At 40.4% G+C, this 23,311-nt stretch overlaps 2 protein-coding genes across 7 annotated transcripts in view; one reads left to right on the top strand and one right to left on the bottom strand.

Annotated features, from left to right (window-relative positions):
* Positions 1-15,302, top strand: part of Tmem255a (transmembrane protein 255A) — a 51,222-nt gene extending 35,920 nt beyond the window's left edge. For all 4 annotated transcript variants that reach the window (XM_034485035.2, XM_034485034.2, XM_034485037.2 and 1 more), the window contains 2 exons: positions 5,443-5,586; positions 12,937-15,302. In XM_034485035.2, the coding sequence (XP_034340926.1) occupies positions 5,443-5,586; positions 12,937-13,101 (309 nt within the window). In that variant the 3' untranslated portion in view covers positions 13,102-15,302. The remainder of the gene's footprint in view (positions 1-5,442; positions 5,587-12,936) is intronic.
* A 254-nt stretch (positions 15,303-15,556) lies between these two features.
* On the bottom strand, positions 15,557-22,786 carry Zbtb33 (zinc finger and BTB domain containing 33). 3 transcript variants are annotated; one of them, XM_076918575.1, is made up of 3 exons: positions 22,647-22,786; positions 20,929-21,011; positions 15,557-20,346 (listed from the first exon to the last, which is right to left on the bottom strand). In XM_076918575.1, exon 3 carries the CDS (start codon positions 20,342-20,344, stop codon positions 18,329-18,331), a length of 2,016 nt encoding a protein of 671 aa, XP_076774690.1. In that variant the 5' UTR covers positions 20,345-20,346; positions 20,929-21,011; positions 22,647-22,786; the 3' UTR covers positions 15,557-18,328. The 3 variants fall into 3 exon arrangements, with proteins under 3 accessions (XP_076774690.1, XP_034340922.1, XP_034340923.1); XM_034485031.1 differs by having other exon boundaries at positions 22,473-22,770; XM_034485032.1 differs by lacking the exon at positions 20,929-21,011 and having other exon boundaries at positions 22,473-22,744.
* Between the last annotated feature and the right edge of the window lie 525 nt (positions 22,787-23,311).

Genomic DNA, 23,311 nt, shown 5'->3' with positions numbered 1-23,311 from the left:
ATCTATCTATCTATCTATCTATCTATCTATCTATCATTTATCTATCTGTTTTTTTAGGCAGGGTCTTACTCTGTAGCCCAGGCCAGCCCCTTGCACAATCCTCTTGTCTCAGTGTCCGGATAAGTGGGATTATAGGCTTGTGCTACCATGCCTGGCTTTGCCTGTGATTTTATTTTTTCTTTTGACTGTTTCATCTGTTTGCTGTTGAGTCCTAAGCATTCTTTTCCTGTTACAGATACTAGACCTGAATCAAATGTATGATTTACTACAACACATATGTTTAAGAGAGTGATATTTCCCCATTTGGCTCTTAATTTTCCTGTCAAAAAATCATTTGAGCCACATGTATGGATTTTTCTTTGAATTCATCATTTCAGTTATTTTTTTATGTACAGAAAATAAGGGATTCCATTGATTGTTCTTATAGTGGCCATGTTCCCTTTAAAAAGGGCTTTGTGCATATATTTTTGATCAATCTTTGTTAGCTAGCTTAGATACTCACCTCAGGTAGATATTAAGTACTCTAACCATTTAATATATGAGCAAACAGATCAAGAAGGCTCGAGAGATTTGCTCCGAACTAAGTAAGTAACAGAACTTGGACTGTAGCCCAGATCAACTCTTGCTCCTTCTACCCCATCCCTCCTGCCTCAAACTGACATTTGCCCAGTCTGTTCTGCTTCTTCAAGTTGTGTATCCAACACTACCTGCTATTTGCTTGGGAGCTTCCTTAACAGTAAGGGTGGAAAGCCAAGGAAATTCTGAATATTATGAAACCATAAGCCTGGGAGCTCTGTTGAACATCCATAGGAGAAAAGGAAAAAAAAATAAAAGCAAAGATCAGTTAGTTCATGGAATAAGAGAATTCTAGTGGGGGTAGTACATGAGGCCACTAAGGAGATGATGTCATCGAAATGAGAACATGATATAGAAAGTTCTAGAATATAAATGTGTGAGCCAATATAAACATGTGGCCTAGGTCCAAATGGAGTTGGTGCCTGGCACGTCTGCTCCTTTATTACAGTGCCCTGTAATCTGTAGGGAGGCTCATGGGTACTGGCTGATGCAAAGATAGGAGCCAAGTGCTGTGAGCTGGCAGCACTTCCATACAATGGGCTAGGAGCCACTTTTCTTTCTTCTTCTTTTTTTTTTTTTAAAAGAGTTGTTGCAGAGTCCTGAAATGAAAAAAGGGACGTATTCACATCTTAACCAGACGTGCTCAAGAGTGGTCCTAAGGAAATGGTTTGATCAAATGTTGCTTGATCAAAGACATGAGGATTAAGATGAATCTTGAAATAGTCAACATATATCCATGCATTGGTTCCTAAGTGGCGTCTCTTATTTTAGAATAAGTTAGAGAAGAATAATAGCGGCATCCTTTGCAAAATCCATGACCATTGTCTCAGTAGACCCAGTTTGGTCCAGGCAAGATTGCTGTCACTATTTCCTGTGCCTCCTAGGAACCTTTTGTTTGACTAGAGCTCAGAAAGTTCATGATCAGTAATGGGGAAGGAAATCTTACAATTGGAGCTCCAGAATTTCAATGGACACACACACACACACACACACACACACACACACACACACACTTGCACACCCATAAGTACTGACAAGCATGTTTTCGGATCCTAATTATCTATTTGAAACAGAAGCAGATCATCCTTTGGCCATCTAAGTTGCATCATGCCTGCTCATGTCTTTGACCCTTGACTCCCTCCCCTGCCGGTTTCCTCAATCCCCTCTAGCTTGGCCTCTTCAGCAGCTTTCCAACACCCACTCACTTGGTCTTCCTTTGATGTTTCTTCTGTATGTCTTTCTTTGTAATAGTTAACTTTCTTTCAAATGTGATCCTGTACCTGTAATGTATTAAATGTACAGGAATTTTTTTTTTATAGATACAGTTTACATTGTTGGATTGCTTTCCTATGGTTAGGCTTGATTAATTTAGATTTTTTTATTTAGATTTTATTTATTTAGATTATTTAGATTTATTTAGTTTTGTTTTGTAAAAGCTGGCAGAGTACATTTCAGGTGGATAGGAGACCAAAGAAACATACTTTCTGGTACTTCCTTGTAGGGTTCTAGTGTGGGTGTGGGTCCTGTGGGTTCAGCATCTGCCCCTCCAAGGGGCTAGGGCCATTGGCTCAGAGGGACAAAGGCACAGGAATTTGACTGTGTTCACTCCGTGCCCAGTTTTGGGCGGATGTAGGGCTATGTGAAGCCAAGGGACTCCCTTGGGGGGGGGGGGTGAGGAACACAGTCTGAGGTCCCACGGAGAGGGGGAGAAGCTCTGGCTGTGTCCTGAGGGGATGAGACTCTTGGTCGCAACGACTTGCTTGGCTGGGTCATGGCTGCTGGGCTGCTCGGCTTGCTTGCTTGAGTTGGTAGCCTCTGTGGTTGGAAGCATAGAGAGGTAGTTGAAAACTTTCTCCACAGTTCCCCACAGTGGGTCCCAAAGAAGAGAGATAGGTTATGGTCTTAAGATGTTTATTGTCATGGAGGAAAATGGATGAAATTATACCCCAGTATTCTCAGGGAGGGCCTGAGGTTAAATACTTTTTGCAGGGAGGAGGGCCTGGGAGGGAAAGCTTAATTGGCTACGCCCTCTGGCCTTTAGGTATCTCATCAATATGGAGATCTATCTTGAGGCTCCAGTCCTGTAGTCTTGCCTTCTACCTGTAAAGGGGCCAGGGGGCATTGCCCTATGTGACTGAAAAGCTCTGATCAATGGAGGTCTTTGGCCTCGTGTCAGGAGCCTAGATTCTGGGAGCGTGGCAAAATGTATGCCGTTCCTTGCAGGGAAACCTGTGGAGTCTCTAACCTGCAGGGGTCTCTGGCCATTTCTAGCTGGTGCTTGACCAGAAACCATGCTGTCCTTTCACGGTCCTACACTTCCTCAGGGGTGAAATGTCTTCTTGGAATTTTGGTGGAGAGATAACGGGACTTCTCAGAACTCTTCCTCTGTAAAGTAAGGCAAGATCTCAGGCCTCTCCCACACACAAGGTGTCTGTGAGGTGCACTGTAATGACTGGGGCCTGTAGATCTCACACCCTTAGGGATCTAAACTAACCCACTCCAAGCAGCAGAGCAACAGAACTGTGCAGAAACTTTCTACAATGAAGTTTCCCTGCCAACACCCAGATGCGTGATCACCTGTGCTGCTGCAGAAACTTACCCACATTTTCACTGCTGCAGAGGTAGCTCCTGTTGTGTGATAACATGGTGTCGATATATACTAGAAGGAAGACATCCATCTTTCAGGCATTCTTGACTATCCATGCAAGCAGGCTCTATGACATGGAAGATACAAAAGTGCAGGGCTGCATGTCTGCCTCGATGCTGGAGTGTCCAGAGTGCCAACAGAGCACTCAGAGGAAGCAGAACACAGTCCCACAGTCTGTAATGGGGGTCCTCAGTCTGTACTTTTCCCCTGTTTTTGGGAAACAGGGGACTCTGGGATGATTGCTGTGGCTCCCAGTCTGTGTATCCAGATGCCACAAGAACGGGTCCCTGGTCCGAGCTTATCCCGAGGGCATCCACATGCCAGGCAGGAAGGGAAAGGCAGAGCCTAGATGAGGGCAGAACCCAGTTTGGTTTCAAGCAAGTGCCAAGAGTATGGAGAGAGGGACTGGAAGAGAGAAAGCCTTCTCCCGGAGATTTAGGCTCAGTCTTTACACTGAAACTCCACCCCTCCCCTTGATGAAGAGATGATCCTTGCTTGTTCAAAGTGCTTTATTTGATGGTGAATTGAATGCATATACCTTACTTAGGGTGAACCAATGATTCAGTACCTTTATCAGGAAGGAATGCCCAGGAAGGGAAGTTCATTGGCTGATCACTCTGGGCCTATCCAGATACCTCATTAGCATGGAGAACTCAGGTTTTTATGCTACCATGACTTATTGCCATGGTCCTCTCAGTGGGCTGTCGTGGTTCTGTGTTCCAGATCAGGTAGGGTTTGGCAGGGAGCTGCCCAACTGTTCTCAATTTTGAGTTCACTCAACCTTACCAGTTCTTCTGTCCGGTGGCATGGTCCACTTGCTCCATAGAAAAGGAAAGCATTTACCCTGTACTTAGATCCATGTGTCACAAAGCATGCTTCTACCTGGGAACTAATGAGCAGGCCTCTAACCTGGACAACAGTGGCATTGACTCTGAAAGGGTGACACCTGTCAGCAGGTCATAATGATAACAGAAAATCATTCATACACTGTTTTATTTGCAAAAAGAATGAAAGCATTACTAAAATGATTTCAATATTTTGGTAGATTTGGATTTTTCAAGATAAAAAGTTATGAGGTGGGGAAAGTGGACAAATGGCTCAGAGGTTAAGGGCAAGCTCAGTTCTTAGCACCTATCACAACCATCTGTAACTCCAGCTCCAGGGGATCCAATGCCATTGTCTGACTGCCACATTCATGTCCTCACATGCTTATATGCAGACACATGCACACATATGGATGCACACACATATGCACACATACATAAATATAAATCTTTAAGGTGGAGGGGATTGGAGATATTGCTCATTTGTGAAGAGCACTTGTTGCTTTTGCAGAAGACCAAGTTTGGGTTCCCAGCACCCTCATGGTGGGGCACAACCATTTGTAACTCTAGTTCTGGACCATCTGACATGCACCAGGCATGCACATGGATGAGGTGCACATACATATGTACAGGCAAAACACTCATACACAAACATAAAATACATGAATCTAAAACAAATCTAAAGCTTTAGGAAAGTGACACAATGTGTACTGATTGCAAAAATATTGTCTTATATATTAAAAAGTAAGAGTTTCCATTTTTTCCTAATATTACTTCCCTCTGCAGAGGTAACTACAAAATAACAGTTTGCAGTGAATCTTTCCAGAGTAATGTCTTTGTATTTACACACATAGATATAAAACTGGGATTTTCAGAACATGAACTAGAGCACTCTATTAATTTATCACAGTAGCTTTTTTTTTTTTTTTTTTTTTTTCAGTACTGGGGATTGAATCCAAGGCCTTTCGAATGTAATGCTGAACTATATCTCTATATCCACAGTAGTTTAAAAAATAACAATAACAACAGGGGCTGGAGAGATGGCTTGGTGTTTAAAAGGACTAGTTTCTCTTCCTCTTCTAGAGGACCTGTAATTTCCAACACCCACATGGCAGTTCACAATCTGTAACTCCAGTTCTAGGGAATCTTACATTCTCTTCCAACCACCTTAGGTACCAGGCACACACATGGATGCACAGACATACATAGAGGCAAAAGACTCATTCACATAAAAGATAACAGTATACTTTGGAAAGCGTTGTCACTAATTACAGCTCTGAATATTTGTTTATCGATAGCTCAGTGATACGTTGTTATATATCTGTGCTGTGGCTTATTTAGCCATTCACCCAATGATGGTGTGTAATATATTGTTTGTAACTTGTTTTTCTGCAGAATCCTACTCTTCCAGCACTAAACTGCTCTGTTGAAAATGCCCACCCAACTGTTTCTTACTATGCGCGTCCCCAAGTGGCATCGTACAATACCTACTACCATAGCCCTCCTCATCTGCCGCCGTATTCTGCTTATGACTTTCAGGTATGTTTGGAGAGAAAAAAAAAAACCCTCTTTATTCCCTGAGCTGTAACACAGTCCTTTTTATTGTCCTTGACTTATTTATAGAATCTTCTCTTTGCTTTTGGAATTGAAAGGGATTAGCCCAGGTTCTCTACACCTGATCGCCTTTATCAGTGTGTAGAAACCAGTGAGCAGATTAAGGACCAGCAGGGATGGAAGACACAGGAAAGTGGGTCGAGCATGAGAGAAGAATAGAAATGGGAGGAAAACAGAGGAGGATAAGAGTAAGGTATCTCAAATTGTATTTAAATAAACTAAGGGAATATAATTTGGCTGAGAGATGGCAGCTTGAATAAGTAACTATAAATCCCCTGCTCAACACTCGCTTTTGCTATAGGGAGAGGCATAGCCCTGAAATGTGACATAAGGGAACTCTGAGCCACAAAGAGGTCTGAATCAACTCTCCAAAGAGGAAGACTTTTTCAAGCATCCTAACTAGAACAACATAGAGAAAATACTTTTACAGCACTCCCCACTTTCTGTTTCGTTTCATTTGTTGTTTTGCCTTATGATACAGGTCAGAAAAAGTGTTACCGAATTTGCACTTTCAACCTTTTTCTTTTCATCTGTGCCTAAGTGCAGGGAAATGGAAGCATAAAGGGGATCCATTGTGTTTGAGAGCACACAGACTGAGGAGGCACTTTGGAGAAACACATCAAGTGGGTCTTTACAAATGAACGGTTATTGTGCTCCAAGCTTTCCTGCACTATGACAAAACCCAGGGGGGTCAAAACAAGTTTCTAAACAGGAGAGAGCTATTCTTGCTCAGTTTTGGATACTTCAGTCTGCGACCAACTGGTCACACTGTGCTTTTAAACATTGTATCACCTCCTCTGAGTGCTGGGGACCAAATCAGCCCCATCTGAACAAAGACCAGGTCTTTGTTTTAGGGGAACCTCTGAAAACCATTAACCAAATAAAAATCTAGTTACACTAAAATCTGGTCAATCAAAAACTCAAAATGATTTTTGCTTCAATTGATTAGAGCCCATAAATGATGCAAAGGGACACAAACTTTCTGGAGATATTTGTAGCTAATGTTTGGTAAGCAGGAATATTTGGGGAACCTGATTTCAGTTTTAGTTTACCAAAAGTAGCTAAAACTTTACAACGGTTAGTTGCATGTGGTTTGGAGAGGTCTATAGCTTTACAACAGGGTAATATAGACATAGACTTGTTCACTTCCATCAAATGCAGTATCACTACCAGGAGAAAGCATTAAGGCTTAGAAAAATTATGTTGGAATTTGCATTAAAGCCTTGTAGCCACAAAAATACTTCTTTAGTCTTTTTTAACCAGTTAGGTGGTAACTATGTTCAAGACAGGTACAATGTCAGTAGTGACAGAGACAACATGTTTATTTTTGAAGAGAATTCAACTCTGTTGACATTTAGACAGGGATGGCACCATTCTCTTAGAGCCTACATAGTAAAACAAACACTCCTCAGATAGAGAGGCTGTAGGCAGAAAACAAGTTTCTTCTCTTTTTCTCTTCCCTTCTTTTTATTTCTTTTTCTTTTTAAAAATGTGTGTGTGTGTGTGTGTGTGTGTGTGTGTGTGTGTGTGTGTGTGTGTGCCACAGCATGTGTGTAGAGGTCAGAGGAAAACTTGTTCTCTCCTTCTCAGGGATTGAATGTCCCAGGGATTGAACTATATAGAAAGGCTAGCCTTGAATTTGTATCAGTACTTCTGATTCAACCTGACTGCTGGCACTATAGGTGTGAGCCTCCATCATGAGCTATTTTCATTTTCATATCAAACTAAATTGTATTGATTTTAGGAAGTTAGACTTTGTGATGCACCTTCTAACTAGGGATAATAATATCTAGTGTGACAGTTAACACAAACTCTTAATAGGAAACTCCCCTTTAAGATATTCAGATATATATTTGTCCATCATCTTCTGTTCAAATCCTACCCCAGGAATCAAAATAAGATTGGCAAATATTTCAGTGATGACTTGGATTGTTGGTTTCAGCTCAAACAATGCCTGGTCAGATACTGGAGCTGGGGGGGTATGGCTATAGAAGTAGAGTAAGACAGTCCTTATATTAAATGATTTGTCTAGAGACTTAAGGGATGATTCAGAGGATAGTAGTCATGACAAAAAAGAGTAGATAAGTGGTGTGAGAAAAGGGTACTTAACCCAAAGAATCCAGAGAGGGAATCACAATTTAGTCACCCAGTCAAAATTTACAAAATTTACTCTGGAGAAGTTGAGATAGTTAAGTGTGTAAAAGCACTTACTTCCAAGCCTGATGACCTGAGTTCAATCCCTATTACCTGCATGATGGAGAGAACCAGCTTCCACAAGTGGCAATGTGCATATCCATGGCATATGTGTGTGCACACACACAAAGAAAATGTGTATGCATACATGTGTGTACATATGGACATATATGTATATATTTAAAAATTAAAAAGCATCTATGTTTTTACCTTCAAAATAAACCCCACTCCATTCTGGGTTTGTAACAAGATTATCAAGGATTATAGAGTCCTTTTTTTTTTTTCATTTGTTTGTCTGAGGCATGGTCTCACCTTATAGTTAGACTGGCCTCAAACTCATGATCCTCTTGCCTTGGCCTCTCAAGTGCTGAGATTATAAGCCTGTCTACTTTTCAATAACAAGTATTATTTTCTGAGCAATTATACATCAATAAAATACTCTTGCCACTGCAATTTGTCAAGTTGTGATGACAAAATAATGATGAGGTAAAGTGACTTCAAGTTCAGATAAGTCAGAAGAGGAGGACAAGCATTTCTACCCATAACTGCTGGTTCCTGACAGGAGTTTGGAGAATTCTTTGGAGAAGCTATGAATCTGAGTGCCTATAGAATCCTTTCCCTGGTTAAATTAAAGATATCTACACTTCTTACTGTTTGTTTTTCTTTATGAGGTTTCTAAATATGACTTCAGGAAAGTCCTATTTACTCTTTTTCATTAGATTATCAAGTTGATCTCTCCTGAAAGGAGGTTCCCTTGCCCCATCCATTTCCCAATTCAGGGGCCACTCAGATGTTTGCTTCCTGTACATTTCTGGTTCTTTCCTTAGGCTCATGCCGTCTTTTGTATTTCCTACTTGGAGCCTTTAGAGTTTTATGGTATAGGTCTTGGAGGGAATATATTTTTCTAGAACTTAGTATATAAGTTCAAGATGTTTTTATTCCCAAATGTACAATCACTTATAATTTCTAAGAAGAAAATACCAGTCTTCCAATGAAACATCCAACAGGCTGGGGAATGTTTGCATATGATCCTACATAAATAAAAAAGCAGTGTTCTCAGGTTGACAATGACCTTCATTATAATCAGACTTTGAAAGACTTTCTTCTGAAAGACTTCATTTTGTTCATTTCTAAATAGGGTTATCTCTGTGACTCTGATTTGATCATTTCTATTTCCTTTTTACTCCGAGGTTAGTGAATTAATTGTGTGTGTGTGTGTGTGTGTGTGTGTGTGTGTGTGTGGTGTGTGTGTGTGTGTGTGTGTGTGTGAGAGTAAATTGAGCTTGGTGGCACGTGCTTCTACAGGATGAGCCGTCTCACTGCCCCCCCCCCCCCCCGAGTTTTGTTTTCGTCCCTCAAAATTATGCCTTCACTGAGTAATGATCCAGTTAGGAAGGCTGGGAAACATTTCTTGTGGTCAGAAATGGGCAAGGATTTGTTTTGGGTCAGTTGGCCCTCAGGAAGTTGTAAGCCCTGAGTGTGAGGTGACAGACTATTTCAGTTTTACATTCCAATGTGTCCTCACATTTAATGAAGTTTCCATACTTCAAAAGAGGGAGGCTATCTGCTGAGATGGCTTCAGCCTGCTTACTCTCGTCTTCTTGGTACCACTTCTCTTGCCTTTTGAAATCATTTCCCCAGGGCCCCTTAGGTTTCAGCTTAGCCCAGATTCTATAGGGCATTACCAGTTCCTACAGAAATTGAACTCAGTGTAGTTTTATCTAAAACCTCAAAGGTTCCCAGGCATTAGTCCCAGTCTGGAATGTTAGGTTTGTTCCTCTCCTTTCCTTCTTCTCCATTTGGTGAATTTCCAAGTTTAAGTTCAAAAGTCTCAGCCTATGAAAAATGCAAATGGCGCTACTTATATTCTTTATTCAGCACCTGAAAGTACATGATGTTTCACTGAAGCCATTAAAAAAATGACTCATATAAATTGAGCTCATTTAATAAAAGGGCTGCTTCAACCCTGTGGGGGTGGGAGGAGTTGATGGTGCAGGTTGCCTTGAAGCTCAGAAAGCCATTTCCGCCTTTTCTTTATTTCCCCTCCCTTTCAACATTTCCCTTTATTATTCTTTTTTTCTAGTCTGCATTTTCTTCTTCCTTTTATCTGCTGTTCTTTCCATATCCTTAACCTTTTATTTCAAGGGCAGAATGCAGGGGAAATGTTTTCAAAAACCAACAAATCTTGGAGTGTCCCCTGCCTTTGAGACACAATTTCTCTAACTAGTCATTGTCACTAGGCAACCTTTTGTCACCAGGGAACCTTTTGGAATAAAATGTTCATAGACCTCCTAAAGAGAGGTGTGCTTATCTTCTGAGAGAAGTGCATAGATGTTGAAGGATGTGGACAGGCACAGGGCAGGTGAGGCGGTGTAGAGAGATACCTGTGTTCATGAAGGGCAGCTTCCCACTTAGCACCATTAGAGAACATTATGTACCCTCTTAGGAATATTAGAGGGTGGTCTCTAGGTCACCCAGGCCTTAGAGGCATCTCAGAAAGCCAGAGCTGACTAGGCCAGTAGTGGGCTGACTACTTAGATGTTCCTCGTGCTTTGTGGTGTGCAGAGATTCAAAGCATCAGTGAAATTGAACTCTCACCCAAGAACAAAAACACACCAAGCCAGTTCTCTAGCTACAACAAAGCCAAGTATTTCCCAAGGTGCTTGCCTGTTGCTAGGAAACTACACACTGGTACTGTGGGCCTTTTTCTTCTCCAACTCCCAAGGGTATGTGGACTGCAGCCAGTTAGCTCCCTAGCCCTGCCAGGAAGCTTCAAATGTATCCTCCAGATTTCCAGTTTTGATCTTGGAGGGGAATGAGGATCACCTCTTGTCTGCTGCCCACCCCTCTGATAGTTACCACCAGCATGAAACTGAGAAGTGAGGACCCAGAGGCTGTTGGACTAGCTTTTTTATTATTAGTGTACACAGAGGCTGTTGGATCAGCTTCTTTATTATCAGTGTACAACTGCCGCCCACAGCAGCTGCCACCCACTGGAGCCTTTGTATGGCTCTCAGGAAGCAACTGACTTCAGCGCTACTGCAGGGACATGTCCTTCCCTTCTGTGGCCATGAACATCTAAAAGTACTCGGCTGCCTCTTGCCATCTCTATAGTGGGATTTAGGACAGAGTGCCACATATATGCTGAGGCACAGAGATTCTTCCCTGTGTAGGTTTTACTTTCCTCTTTGAGTAAGAGGAACATTCTTACTAGAAGAAAGCGACAAGAGAGAAGAAAAGGAGGATATACTTACTTTTCTTATTGCTGTGATAAAGTACCTGACAAAAGCAATTTAAAGACAAAAGGGGTTAGTTACTTACTTACTTAGTTAGTTAGTTAGTTAGTTAGGTTTTTGAGACCTGGTCTCATTATGCAGTCTTGACTGACCTGGAACTCACAGAGATCCACCTGCCTCTGCCACCTGGGATTAAAAGCCTTTGTCACTACACCCAGCCTAGGAAGGGGTTATTTTACTCACATTTCATTGTGCTGAGGGCAGGATGGTGACAGGACTGATACCACACTCACCTTACTTTAAGTGAACAAGTTTGCCCGGTGATCTAGCAATGTGTGTGTGTGTTTAGAACATACCTATTATTAAATAACATAAACTGGACTATTTTAGTAAAGGATATCTTCTTGGAGGAAGGGGGTAGTGTAAGCTTAGGAAGACATCTTGCTTCTCTTGGTCTAGTCTCTGAAGTTACTGTATTGCTTTTAGTTTCTTCAGGTTCTCTAGCCCAGTTATTTAGTCATTACTCAGAAAATTGATAGGGTGAAGGAGGAAGAGGAGGGTGGCAACTTTCTTCACTCCTAACATTCTGTGATGCAGATATTTCAGTGTCTCATACAGGACCTAGGAATTTCTAGTCATTGTCTTCTCAGGAGTATAGACTTCTGGCCTGGGGATGAGACTCTGCCAACTAGTCTCATGCTCTGGAAGCCTTATGTCAGGGTTGGCCAAACATTGCTACAAGCATGGAAAGATGGTGTGATCCAAAGTATGACCCCCTTCCACCTCACTTCTGTGTTGAAATAGTACTTGAACTCTTGAGAAAATTTAGTGTAAGTGGCTCTAAAAAAGTACCAGATACTCACGGAGCCCAGATACACTAGAACACCTGCAGGTTTCCTATTCTGTGTGCTGACTAGGCGACCCAGTTCAGGGTCTTCTTAACTCTTACTGCCTTTGTCATTCCCTCCAATCATACTAGAGCAAGGCTATGGTGATGTTTTACGCACACTTTAACTGGCCCCTTCATTCTTTACAGATTAAGTATCTCCATATGAGAGAGAATATGGGGTTTTTGTCTTTCTGAGTTTGGGACATCATGCTTAGTATTATACTTCTAATATCTCAATAGATTCATTTAAAAAGCCCATATAGCTCTTTCCCTGAAGTTAGGCAACAAAAAGTAAAATTGACTTTTCAGTCTCTCTCTGGCAAACTGACAAATTGTTCCTCATTCTTATCATTGGTTTTCTCACCCTCATGCCCTTGTTAAGCCTTGTTTTCTGATCTATGGTATGTATGGGTAATGAAAGGAATAGTAGTTTATAAGGAATAGGACTTCATACCCTGGGACCCAAGCAAGCCAATTGATTTGTCTAACCTCTGTTTTAGTCTGTAACATGGGCCCCTGGCCCCTAGACTTCCCACTGACATATTCTTACAGAAAAGTTTTTTCTAGGGATCAGTTACTTAACCTCATTAAACATTCTTAAACCCCCGACATTTTGAAAGACTAGTGGTAATGCTTAAAGCATCTCTTAGGAGAGGGGAACTGATGGGCTGAATGACACCCAAAAAATGGAGCAATGTCTTCAAGAGGCCACACAGCAGAAGCAACAGGATCAAGTAACTGTCTAGATGTAGAGTTAAAGGGGAAAAGGGGGAGGATCCCCAGTGTTTTTAGCCTGAGTGACTTGATGTGGGGCTGTTTTATGTCCTTTATCGACACCATAAGATTTAAGAGCTATTCTAAACAGGAACCAATTTGGTGTATATTCATTTTAAATACTAATGGCTATGAAAGGAATTGCAAACTCACTGCCTGAGCTGTTTTCTCTTCATTACACAGCATTCCGGTGTCTTTCCATCCTCTCCTCCCTCTGGACTCTCCGATGAGCAGGAGCCCCAATCGCCTTCTCCTTCACCCAGCTACATGTGGTCCTCCAGTGCTCCACCCCGTTATTCTCCACCCTACTACCCGCCTTTTGAAAAGCCACCACCTTACAGTCCTTAAAGAGGAATACCTGTCAGCTATTGAAATTATTGTGGCTTTTGTATTTCTGCTCTAGTGGAAGTGTGTAGGGTACATCTAAAGTGTGACTCTTCTACATAACGTTTTACGACAGCTTGCCAAGCTAGGGAAAGATAGGGATGAAACTTATTCATTATCAGGGAAGGGCAGGATTGGCTAGGCCAAACCCAGTACTTCCAAGATAGGAAGTTCACTAAGCAGGGCTGAGGAGCCAGTCCAGCAAGAAGCTTGGCTTCTTCAGATCTGCATTTCCTGATGCTCCACTTCTATACAGTCCAAGTGTGGCTGCCATCTGCTTTACTTTATGTAAAGGACTGTTGTCTTCAGGCCCTTGGTAGATGGCCATGATAGCACCTTGGTTGAACCACCTGGTCTACAGGCCCTATCTTTCCCTACCGTTAATGTCACTCTTAGGAAAATTTCCTAGCTGATTGGGCTACACAGTAGTTCCAATACAGAAAGTTCTGGCTTTTTGTTTGCTCGTGTTTGAATATTGAAAAAAGCTGCCCATATCTTTACTCTGTTCTTCGAGTCTTGTGAAAATGGCTGTTGTGATCATTCAGCTCAGCTTTTGTGACTGGCACCTTCTAAGGGGAAACGTGCAATAGTCCCTTATCTTGAGTGGTGAGAGATCAGGACTGATGGAGAAGCACTGAAATATGGAGCAACGTGTGCTGTTTTCAGTAGATCTCAGTATACATCTGACAACTTAGGAGACAGTGTTCCTACTACATGTTGCATTATTACAAAACACATTTGCTACTGGAGATATAAATCTTACAGTTGAAATTCAAAGTTTAAAAATGCTAGATTAGATTGGGTCATGGTATGAATTGTTACCTATCTTTGTGACTATTTAATGTTCAGCTATTGTGCTTTAACCCCAGCAAACCGCACGACCCTGCACCCCACCACTGAAAACTCATCTGTATTTTAATGCCACTGCTCTTATTGGTACTTTTTTTCTGTTGAGATCAAATTGTGACAGCATTCAATTTAAGATTATGAAGTTATAATGCCATTTCAAGTCTTCAAGACCTCAAAAGTATTGCCAACGTGACAAATTCTTAAGTGTTATGCATTTAAAACCCATCTGGCATATTGTGGTAGTTATATGGTTGTTTTAATTATAACAGAGCTTTAAACCATCAAGCTGTTGAGTTAAAACACTCTGGCACCCATACCTTCACTCCAGCATGAACACGATCAGTGGAATTTTATTTTAACCTGAGAAACGGTTTAAAAGAAGATTGATAATCCTACACTGGTATTATGTAAAAGTACAGGAGCTACAGAGGATGCCTAATTGATAGTTGTGCAAACACGAGGACACACACACTGGAAACATTTCCAGCCCATTTCGCTGTCTCCCATCGTTGATGGTTGGAGGCAGCAGACAAATGCTGGTGCTCCCATCTACCTTGTAGACACCTGGTCATCAAGAATCACCAAGGCACAGCAAGTGCACTCACTCTTCACAGTAAATGTTTGCGAAATAACCAGTTTAACTTTCAATGTCATATTCTCTTATCCAGACTTCAAATCCAAAAGACTACAATTCGTTTATGTTACACAAAATTACTGTTATTTTTTCAGTTCTGAACATATTAAACTTCTATTGGATTTCAAAAAGGACTAATAATCAATTGACTTATATAAATATCTAAGGGTTTTTTTTCTTGTCATTTACACTTTACCCCTTGCTTTAGTGAATGTGTATATTTTAAAGGCACCATTACAAAGTCTATCTTTAATGATCACATTTCTTAAAGTGTTAAGATTCTATGACTCATTTCTATGTATTTTTTTTACTTTACAAAGTAACTTGAAACAGTATAGATTTTGTAACACTTAATTTGAGCAGCTTTTTTTTTATTACATCGAATTATATCAAGTGCATGCTACCTTATGAAAAATTAATATTTGCTGCTTCACTTCTGCAAAACATTTGCTGTTATGAAGGAATTTGTATTTCCAAATGTATCTTCACTGCATTTTATAACATTTACTGCTTTCTTCCTAATTCTGCTTTAAAGTATTGAACTGGGCATGAAATATCAAAATATTAATTCAATACCTGTATAAACTAGATGTTGCTTAAAATCTGTATCACTGCCATGTTGGAAACCCAGACAGCTTTTGTGATGTTTCAAATTAATAAAATTATCCTCCCTATCCACTCACAGGCATTCTCGTGGTGTATCAAAAGTACAGCAATCCTCTAAAACAACTGGCAATGCCACCTTACTTTTAACTGCAATGGTTCAACACTGGGATATGCTTAACTAAAACACAAAACCTAGTAACAATTTCTGCCATGCTGTCATCAGAAACACAGCTTCTCTCCTGCTATGGAAAAAACTATAAAACAATAGGATTGCAAGCCTATATAATTCACTCACCAGAATCTTGTTAAAAAAAAAAAATCACTCAAAAATTAGAATGAATACGTTTTATTTTGTCATAAACTCTATGAACTAGTATCAGGTAATGGTTAATGAAAAGCAGAACTTATGTCATAATAAGGGAGATTGTACAAATATGAAAATTACAGTAACTGGGGAAACGAACAAGGTTTCATATGACTAACAGAGGTAAAGAAGCCAGTGCTATTGAATTTACATTTAATTCCTCAAAATACACACACTATAACATTTTAAATGCCTACAGCAGGGTTCATTTGTTTTTATCTTTTTAGTCCAATCGAACAAATTCTTCAGTGACTCTGTGTGAAGGATAGTGACCACCAAAATGATAACAAAATGTCTCCATTCCATCTTGCAAAAATGCTATAACGTTTTAAAAATGTTGGCTTTCTCTTTGAACAAATTTACTATTTCAAATAGATTATACCAAAAATAACTACAGAAAATTTAGCAATTGAGTAAAATTGAAGCCAACTTGAAAGAAAAATAGAAAAATCAGTAGTCAGAAAGCTAAGTAAAAATTAAAAAAAATATTCACAATAGATTTTAAATAGCACTTTGCTACAAAATTCCAATCTAATAATGGCTAAGAGTAAAGAGTTACTGTCCAGAGGAGTATTCCACAAAAAACTCTGAACTTTAGATATATAAAGTTATTTTTAAAAATCCCCAAACACATGTAAGAGTCTTCCTGGCCAAATTACAATTTAACTTTCTAGTTCTTCTCTTCCCTGCATACTCTAGAAACTGCTTTTCAGTAGGCACAAAGTATAGAAGTCCTTATTAGAGACTGACAGAACACAGCAGCAGTGGTGAGTCACTTTACCAGTGTTATTCAGAACAGACAGTTTTTCCATTATAGAATTTCCAGTTTGTTGTAACAGGCTTGTAGGAGCTAGCAAGTTTTATTATGACAAACTGATTTTACTTAGCACCTGACACCGCAACATCATTGCCACTGACACTGGTAGAAGTAATGTCTAACTGCTGAGACTGCGTTCAAGAAGCTCACATTTCAACTGAGAACCTTTTTGAGCAGACCCTATACTCAAAAGGTAATGCCATCAATAGCTACAGAGAAAGGAAATGAATATTGTGATCAGACATCAGAGTCGTGAGTATTAAGTTTTCTTAAGAGTTAGCTTATGATGGTTTGAAGGCCTAAGCTTATTAAAAAGAAAATGCAAATGTACAGCACTCTACTTCTTGGTAAGCGGGGACTATCCTTTTCCTTTGTATTTCTGCAAATACTGATTGTTTTGATACCCTCAGCTACCAACTTAAGATACACTTAGAATTTTATCTTCACACCTAGTTTACCCAGAAGAATGAGCTATATATGAAAAAGTATGATTAAAGCTTTAAGTTCAATGTCAAGAAATAGACAAAAATACAGAGAATGAAAATACCTACGCTGAACTAAGAAATATATAAGCAAGGTCACGAATGACTAACAACTATCCAACAACCATTTTCAGTATCTATTATTTCTTCCATTGCAAAACATTAAATTTTTACAGAATTGTATTAAATCTGTTATAAATGCTAAACTATATATTTGTTCCAACCTGCTTTCTTTTATTACTAGCTCTTGGGTAAATTTTAAATTCTTCTAAGTGTTTAAATATGTGCCATCTTAAAAGGAGGAAAGTTGGTATTATTGTCAAACAGGAAGCGATATGCCTGTAGTATTCCAGTTATGGTTTCTGCTATAATACAGCAGCAGTTTGCACATGGATTGGAACTTATTTTAAAACTTTATTTTAAAAAACTCAAAAGACCTTGTTGAAATGACAGTTCTAGATTGCCATTTAAACTACTTAAAGTGAAAACTTCCCACTGGAGAGTCTAACATGAGCATTTAAAAGCTGTGCCAGCAGCTTCCCACCCCAAAACCACATGTCTCATCTATGGAATCTCAACATTGACTAGCATTACACATAAAGATGTATTTGGTGGCTTTCAGATAATAAATTCACAGCATTTTGTGGGAATATTTTAAAACATAATTAACAAAAGGAGGTCTTCATTCAACTCAACTGCTGCAGTCACATGAAGGCAGAAGAGCAAAGATAAGCACAGAAGAACCTCCTGTCTGCACTACATGCATGTCTGCTAGCTTGCCCTACCCCCGGGACCATATTTTAAAGGTACACAGTGGCCTTGCCATCAAAATCAGAGTATGGCAATATAAGCAATGATTAATTCTAGTTAGCTAAAACTCAGTCTTCTTAGGAGAGATTTGTTTGTATGGTTATTTTGTGGTGGGAGAGAAGCAGAAGGCTGATCTCCATTTAGACTGACAGAATAAACCACTAAGTGAGGACTTACTTTGATATTTACTAGCACAACTTTTGGACATCACTTCTTATGTCATATAAAACACAACACACTTAGTCTTAATATTAAGAAAACTGGAAAGTCAGCTGTAGAGTGTTAACCTGGAAGAGGAACATTATAAGCTGTACTAGAGTATGTTAGTAACTCCAGTAATTCTCAAAGAATAGTTACATTTCTTCAAAATCTATTCAGAAAACTATGTCCCTGCACCTTTAAAAATTTACCTTTTTAAATGAGCTGAAAACTAAACTATACAGATACTTCAGGGGTGTTCACTCTCTACTCAAACTTTTCAGAAAAACTGTTTCTAAAAATTAACAATGCAACTAGGCTTTCAGAGGACATGGTAGATCAAATTAACATGTTTTCACGTTGACTTGTTTTATAGGTCTTCTGAAATCCCTGCCCCTTTTTTCAACCCAAACTCCCTGATATCCAAGAGTTCAGTAAGATTCTGGTATTATAAATTCAAACTCAGTACTGCCGTCGGTTACATTCTGTTTAAAAATGGAATCATTTTCTTGCTGAATAAAAATATCTTCCCAGAACGTTGACTTGTTCTGAGGAGGAGTAGATGTGGTCCCTACTGGAGGCTCTTTTCCAGCGTCAACCTTATACCCAACAGCATCATCCTTCATGACAGGCGTAGCACTTGACTTATCTGAAAGATATGCATACTGTCTGATCTGTAAAGACTTGCATGGATGTAAGCGATAAAGCTTTGAGTCCCCAGAAGGATCTTGACTATGAACTGACTTTATGTGTGAAGACATAAACTGATAGTTGATGAAAGATTTGCCACATGCTAAACACTGATACCTTCGCTCCCCTGTGTGATGAATTTCATGCTTTGTGCGATATTCTGCAAGAGGAAATACCTTATCACAGTAACGGCATTGATACTTCTTCTCCCAAGAATGAATGTTAAAATGTCTTCGCAAGCTTGTAAGACATACATATGACCTTTTGCACACAATGCAAATATAATAGATCCTCCCATCTACTATTAACTCATAGTGATCATCATGTTTTACTTTCATACGCTTGTTTGATGGCTCACTGTCAGATGTTTTTGGTAGCTCATTCTCAAGTTTGGCCTCCCCTCCATCAGGGTCATCTTTGACAGGGATCACTATATCATAAGTATCTTCACCGATATTTGCATAAACCTTGCAACCAGTTGATAAGCCTTCAATTTCAGTAGCTGTATCTAACGTAATGATCTTCTGACCCTCCATTACATGTTTTGACCTTAAACCTGCATCATTAGTGTTTCTAGTAATTACATCTGAAATTTTTAAAGAATTGGAAGGTGGCTCTTGAGGAAGTATAGGAATCTGCATCTTCTGTGTCAATGATCCATCAACAGTGGTACTTTTGGAAGTATCAGCCTGTGGGACCAAAGATGTATTACTGACTGCTGAGTCTGGACTGGAGCTAATGATGTCATCATCATCATCTATAATTTCTTCCTCTTCCTCAGCCTTGTTTCCTGTTAAAACAGCACTGTTTGGCGTCTGCTGATTCTGTACAAGTAAATTGACTGAAGAGGACATATGATTTGGGAGTGAAGAACTGACACTTGGTGGTGCAGTAAGTGGAGCCTGATTTAACAAAATAATGTTAGGAGTCAGATGTGTTGAAGCTGAAGACACTAGCAATTCTTCACTTCCTTGTGTTTGGCTTAGAGTTGCCTGATTCACAGGAGTGGGAAGTTGAGTAGGTGTGATGTTTGTTAAAGGGGGAGAGTTACTGCTAGCACAAGGTGTCACTTCTGAAATAGCAACAGAGGCTGGGTTAGGCTGGACCTGTGTCGCTGTGTTGTTACTTGGCAAATCTTCCTTTGCAGGCAAAATTTCAGAGCAGAAAATGACATCATCATCATCGTCATCATCCGAATCAGTAACAATGATCTTTTTTGTTTCATAATCTTCAGCAGATAGTGAAAAAGACTCAGTTATAATGGGCATTACTGTAGCCCCATTATCTTGGACTTCATCTTTTGATTTTTCTATGTCAAGGCTTTTGTCACTAGAACTAGAAGGTAAGGTCTCAGCAGTACCATCCTGTGCTGTACCTGATATGCTTTTAACCTGTGACAGCGGAACACCAAGCTCTGCTATAAATTTCACTCCTAGTAACTGCCCCGATTTAATTAACTCGTCAAGTAAATCTGCTCTAACACGGACAATCTTGGAACTGTAGATATAGTTCAGAATTTCTGCAAAAATCTCAGCCCTTATAAAGCTCAGTTCAACAACTTGCCCAGCAACTGAGAAGAGCTGATGGAAGTATGTACTCGAGGCTGAAAGAATGTTCTTATGGGCCCGGAATTTTCGATCTTCCACAATAACAGTAACATCACAAAAGAGTCCATGGCCACGCTGTTCATTCAAGGAGCTCAGCAGACTGGCAGAGTATTGAATGTCTGTAGCAGAGATCAGTTTTCTACTCTCCATGCCTATAAGGGAAAGCAAAGAGGGAAAGCGGGGAGGATTAGGGAGGAAAAAACCCCAAAAGTACTTGAGTATTCAGAATGTGAGGTATAGATGTGTTAGACAGTTTATTTAAATTTTAGTCAAAATTTGGTCTAAATCTTGACTTCTAAATATGCTGCTTTTGACCATGTGTCAAATCTTAGGACTTACTCTGAGAAAAGTCAAAAAAAGCTTTAAATTGCCATGCAGATCTGAACAATAATCTCCCTGGTTATCTTCCTTTGAAATTCAGGAAAATACATTTCCATTAATCACCTTTAAAAAATTAGAATTCACTTTCCTAGTCCCAATTTTATTTTATTTTCCCCTCAAGATATCAGAGTTTTTAAGACAAATCATCAAACATATAAATTACTTCTGCAAATGGATGGTTTAAATGCCACAACAGTTTAGTGTGTTTAATATTAAGTCTGAAATTTATACTCTCTTCAATTTCAGCTATAATTTTATTAGTTAGATCATATTCAAAAGTTCACCCTCACAGGCAAGGACAATTACAGATACTGACAATTACTGCCTCATAATTTCACATTATTTTTACCTACCTCTTACCCTTCTATTCTGCCCCACAAATTTTCCAGAGGTGCAGTGTTAAACAGAGCACCAAGTGAAGTCAGCACATACTCTCCTGAAGAAACAAGAAAATAGAAAGGGAAAGTGTTCCACCTCAGTGCTTATTTACATAAAAACGGCAAACATATTTTGTTGGTAAAAAAAAGATGTTCACTAGAGTAAGAACCTATTTCTCTTCAAACGAGTTAGTAAAACAAAGAACAGTAACTTGTTGGAACAGAGGCAGTATTACTACAGAGAAGATAGCACGTGTTTCTGCTGTGTTACACTCCAAACACTTTCTTTTTGCACTTCACAGAGGCTATCCAGTTAACAGTGCATTCAGAGTGCACAATGGGCCTGTATGCATATTATAATATTTATAAGCACAAAACACATTATATATGAATATTATGCATTAACCATTACCTGCTAAGTACATATGACAAAGAATTATTTTATTAACAACTTACTGAAGAATGTCACTGTCACCTGGTACTTTATGATACACACATACACACTCACACATAAACATAAGGGAGGTCAGAATATCCCCGTACTTAAAACATCATAGCTTAACAAACTATGGGCAAAAGTGTAAAAGTCAAGAATTAAAACCGTGCTAGCTATTCCACTTTAACAGCACCAAAGACAGGCAATCACAAAGGCATTCGTCACAAAGTGGGGCCTTTACACAATCTGCCAACAATCCAAAATATGAAGGTTTCAACAGAAACCACTTTGAAATGGAGAGGTTTCTGTATATGGCCACATGGTTTTTATCCAATATGTTTTTTTCAACGTGGGAATGACGCAAATGTAGGTGTCTAGGTGACACTAGGACCTGGTTTCATTTTGTTTAGGTAACCAGCTGGTCAGAGCTAGCCCAGGATCAACGCAAGTGGGTCTCAAACCTTTCCTCCCCAGAGATTTGTAATCTGATTTATGGAAAGAAAAGTCATCTCACAGCATTGTGCAACCAACCTCTGGCTGTCCGCTGGTTTAGAGGGCTGGTGACAGTAGGGAAGAGATAAAAGCCATGGACCAGAGAGTGAAACCAACCCAGGGTGCCTGCAGCTGCGGAACATCTCTCTTCCACCATCTCCCTCTTCTCCGTTTGAACTTAGATGCAACTGAGATTTTTGAACGCCAAGTCACATTAAAAAGCTAGCCTCTTGCAAACAGAGATGGAGATGCAAATAGCAGAGCGAAGGAGGGAAGGAGGACTGAGGGGTGTTGGAGAAAGTAGGCCTAGTTCCTAGGGTGCTCTGTTGGGGGTGGCGGGCCATGTGAAGCAGTAAGCATTGTTGTGTTCAAAGAAGGGTCTAAAGAGGAGGATGGGCCCCATAGTAAAGCTCAATCAAACTAGTAGAGAGGTGGAAAAAGAGCCCCCCTCCCCGCCCCCCAAAGCGGCAGAATGGAGAGGGAGAAAGCCAAGTGGCTACTTGGCGTGTCCCCCACGCCCTAAGGCCTATCCAAGGGTACCAGGTGCCTCTGGCACTGGACAGTGAAGGGGACCACGCATGCCGCGCCTTACCGGTTCTTCTTGTAGCGTTCCCGGACCCACACAAAGAAAGAGCCGAGTAGCCGGGCCTCGGGCTCCGCTGCTTCCTGGTTCAAGTGAGGCGACCGCGAACGGTAGGCACGGCCAGGGCATGGAAGGCGCAGGCGGGCTCCGTCTTCCCGGCCCGGTGCCCAGCCCACTCCTCACCTGCTCCTCGGCGGCCGCTTTCTTCCTGCCGATGAAGGGCCAGAGTCCTCCCCCAGGAAGCCGGACTCCACAACGCTCCAGCTACCTCTTTAAATATTGCTCCAGTTTCCGCTGACGTCAAAGTGGCTTCCACGGATGCCGCTCCCGACGCTCGCTCCGCCGACAGGGGGCGCAGCGTAGGAGGCGTGGCGTCCTCACCTTCCTCTTCCGAGAGCAGCCCGGGGTTGTCCGGAAGGGCCCGAGGCTGGCCTTTGGCTCTTTCCGTAACTGCGAACTTCTGTTTTAAGTGTTCTGTGATTTTCAGAGCTCAGCAGGGTGGAAAAGAGAAAGACCTGATGAGCTTGTTTGGAGTGGAAGGGAAGCTAGTCTTGTTTGTTCAAACTCTGTGGAAGCCCTCAGGGCTTAAAAATGTTCAGAGGTTGTGTAAATTTCATCTCTTTTCTGTGTTTGAAATCTGCAGCGTTAGCCTGTTGCTTGGATGATAAGCTACCTCGAATATAATCTGCATATTAAAATTTAACTCATAACAATTCAAATTGTAGGATAATAAGATAACCAAATTACACTGTTTACTTTTAAGAAGAAACCTGTGTTAACTCAAGTCATTCTGGATTTCTGATGGGGTTGAAGACTTAAAGTCTCATAGCCAATCCCAGCTATTTACT

Source organism: Arvicanthis niloticus, chromosome X (genome assembly GCF_011762505.2).
Source record: "Arvicanthis niloticus isolate mArvNil1 chromosome X, mArvNil1.pat.X, whole genome shotgun sequence".
Taxonomy (NCBI): Eukaryota; Metazoa; Chordata; class Mammalia; order Rodentia; family Muridae; genus Arvicanthis; species Arvicanthis niloticus.
Note: the sequence above shows the minus strand (reverse complement) of the source record. Positions and strands in the feature narration are given on the sequence as shown.

What these genes read in the sequence shown, in the direction of transcription:
- Zbtb33 (XM_076918575.1), bottom strand. Translation starts at nt 20,344, where the DNA reads ATGGAGAGTAGAAAACTGATCTCTGCTACAGACATTCAATACTCTGCC.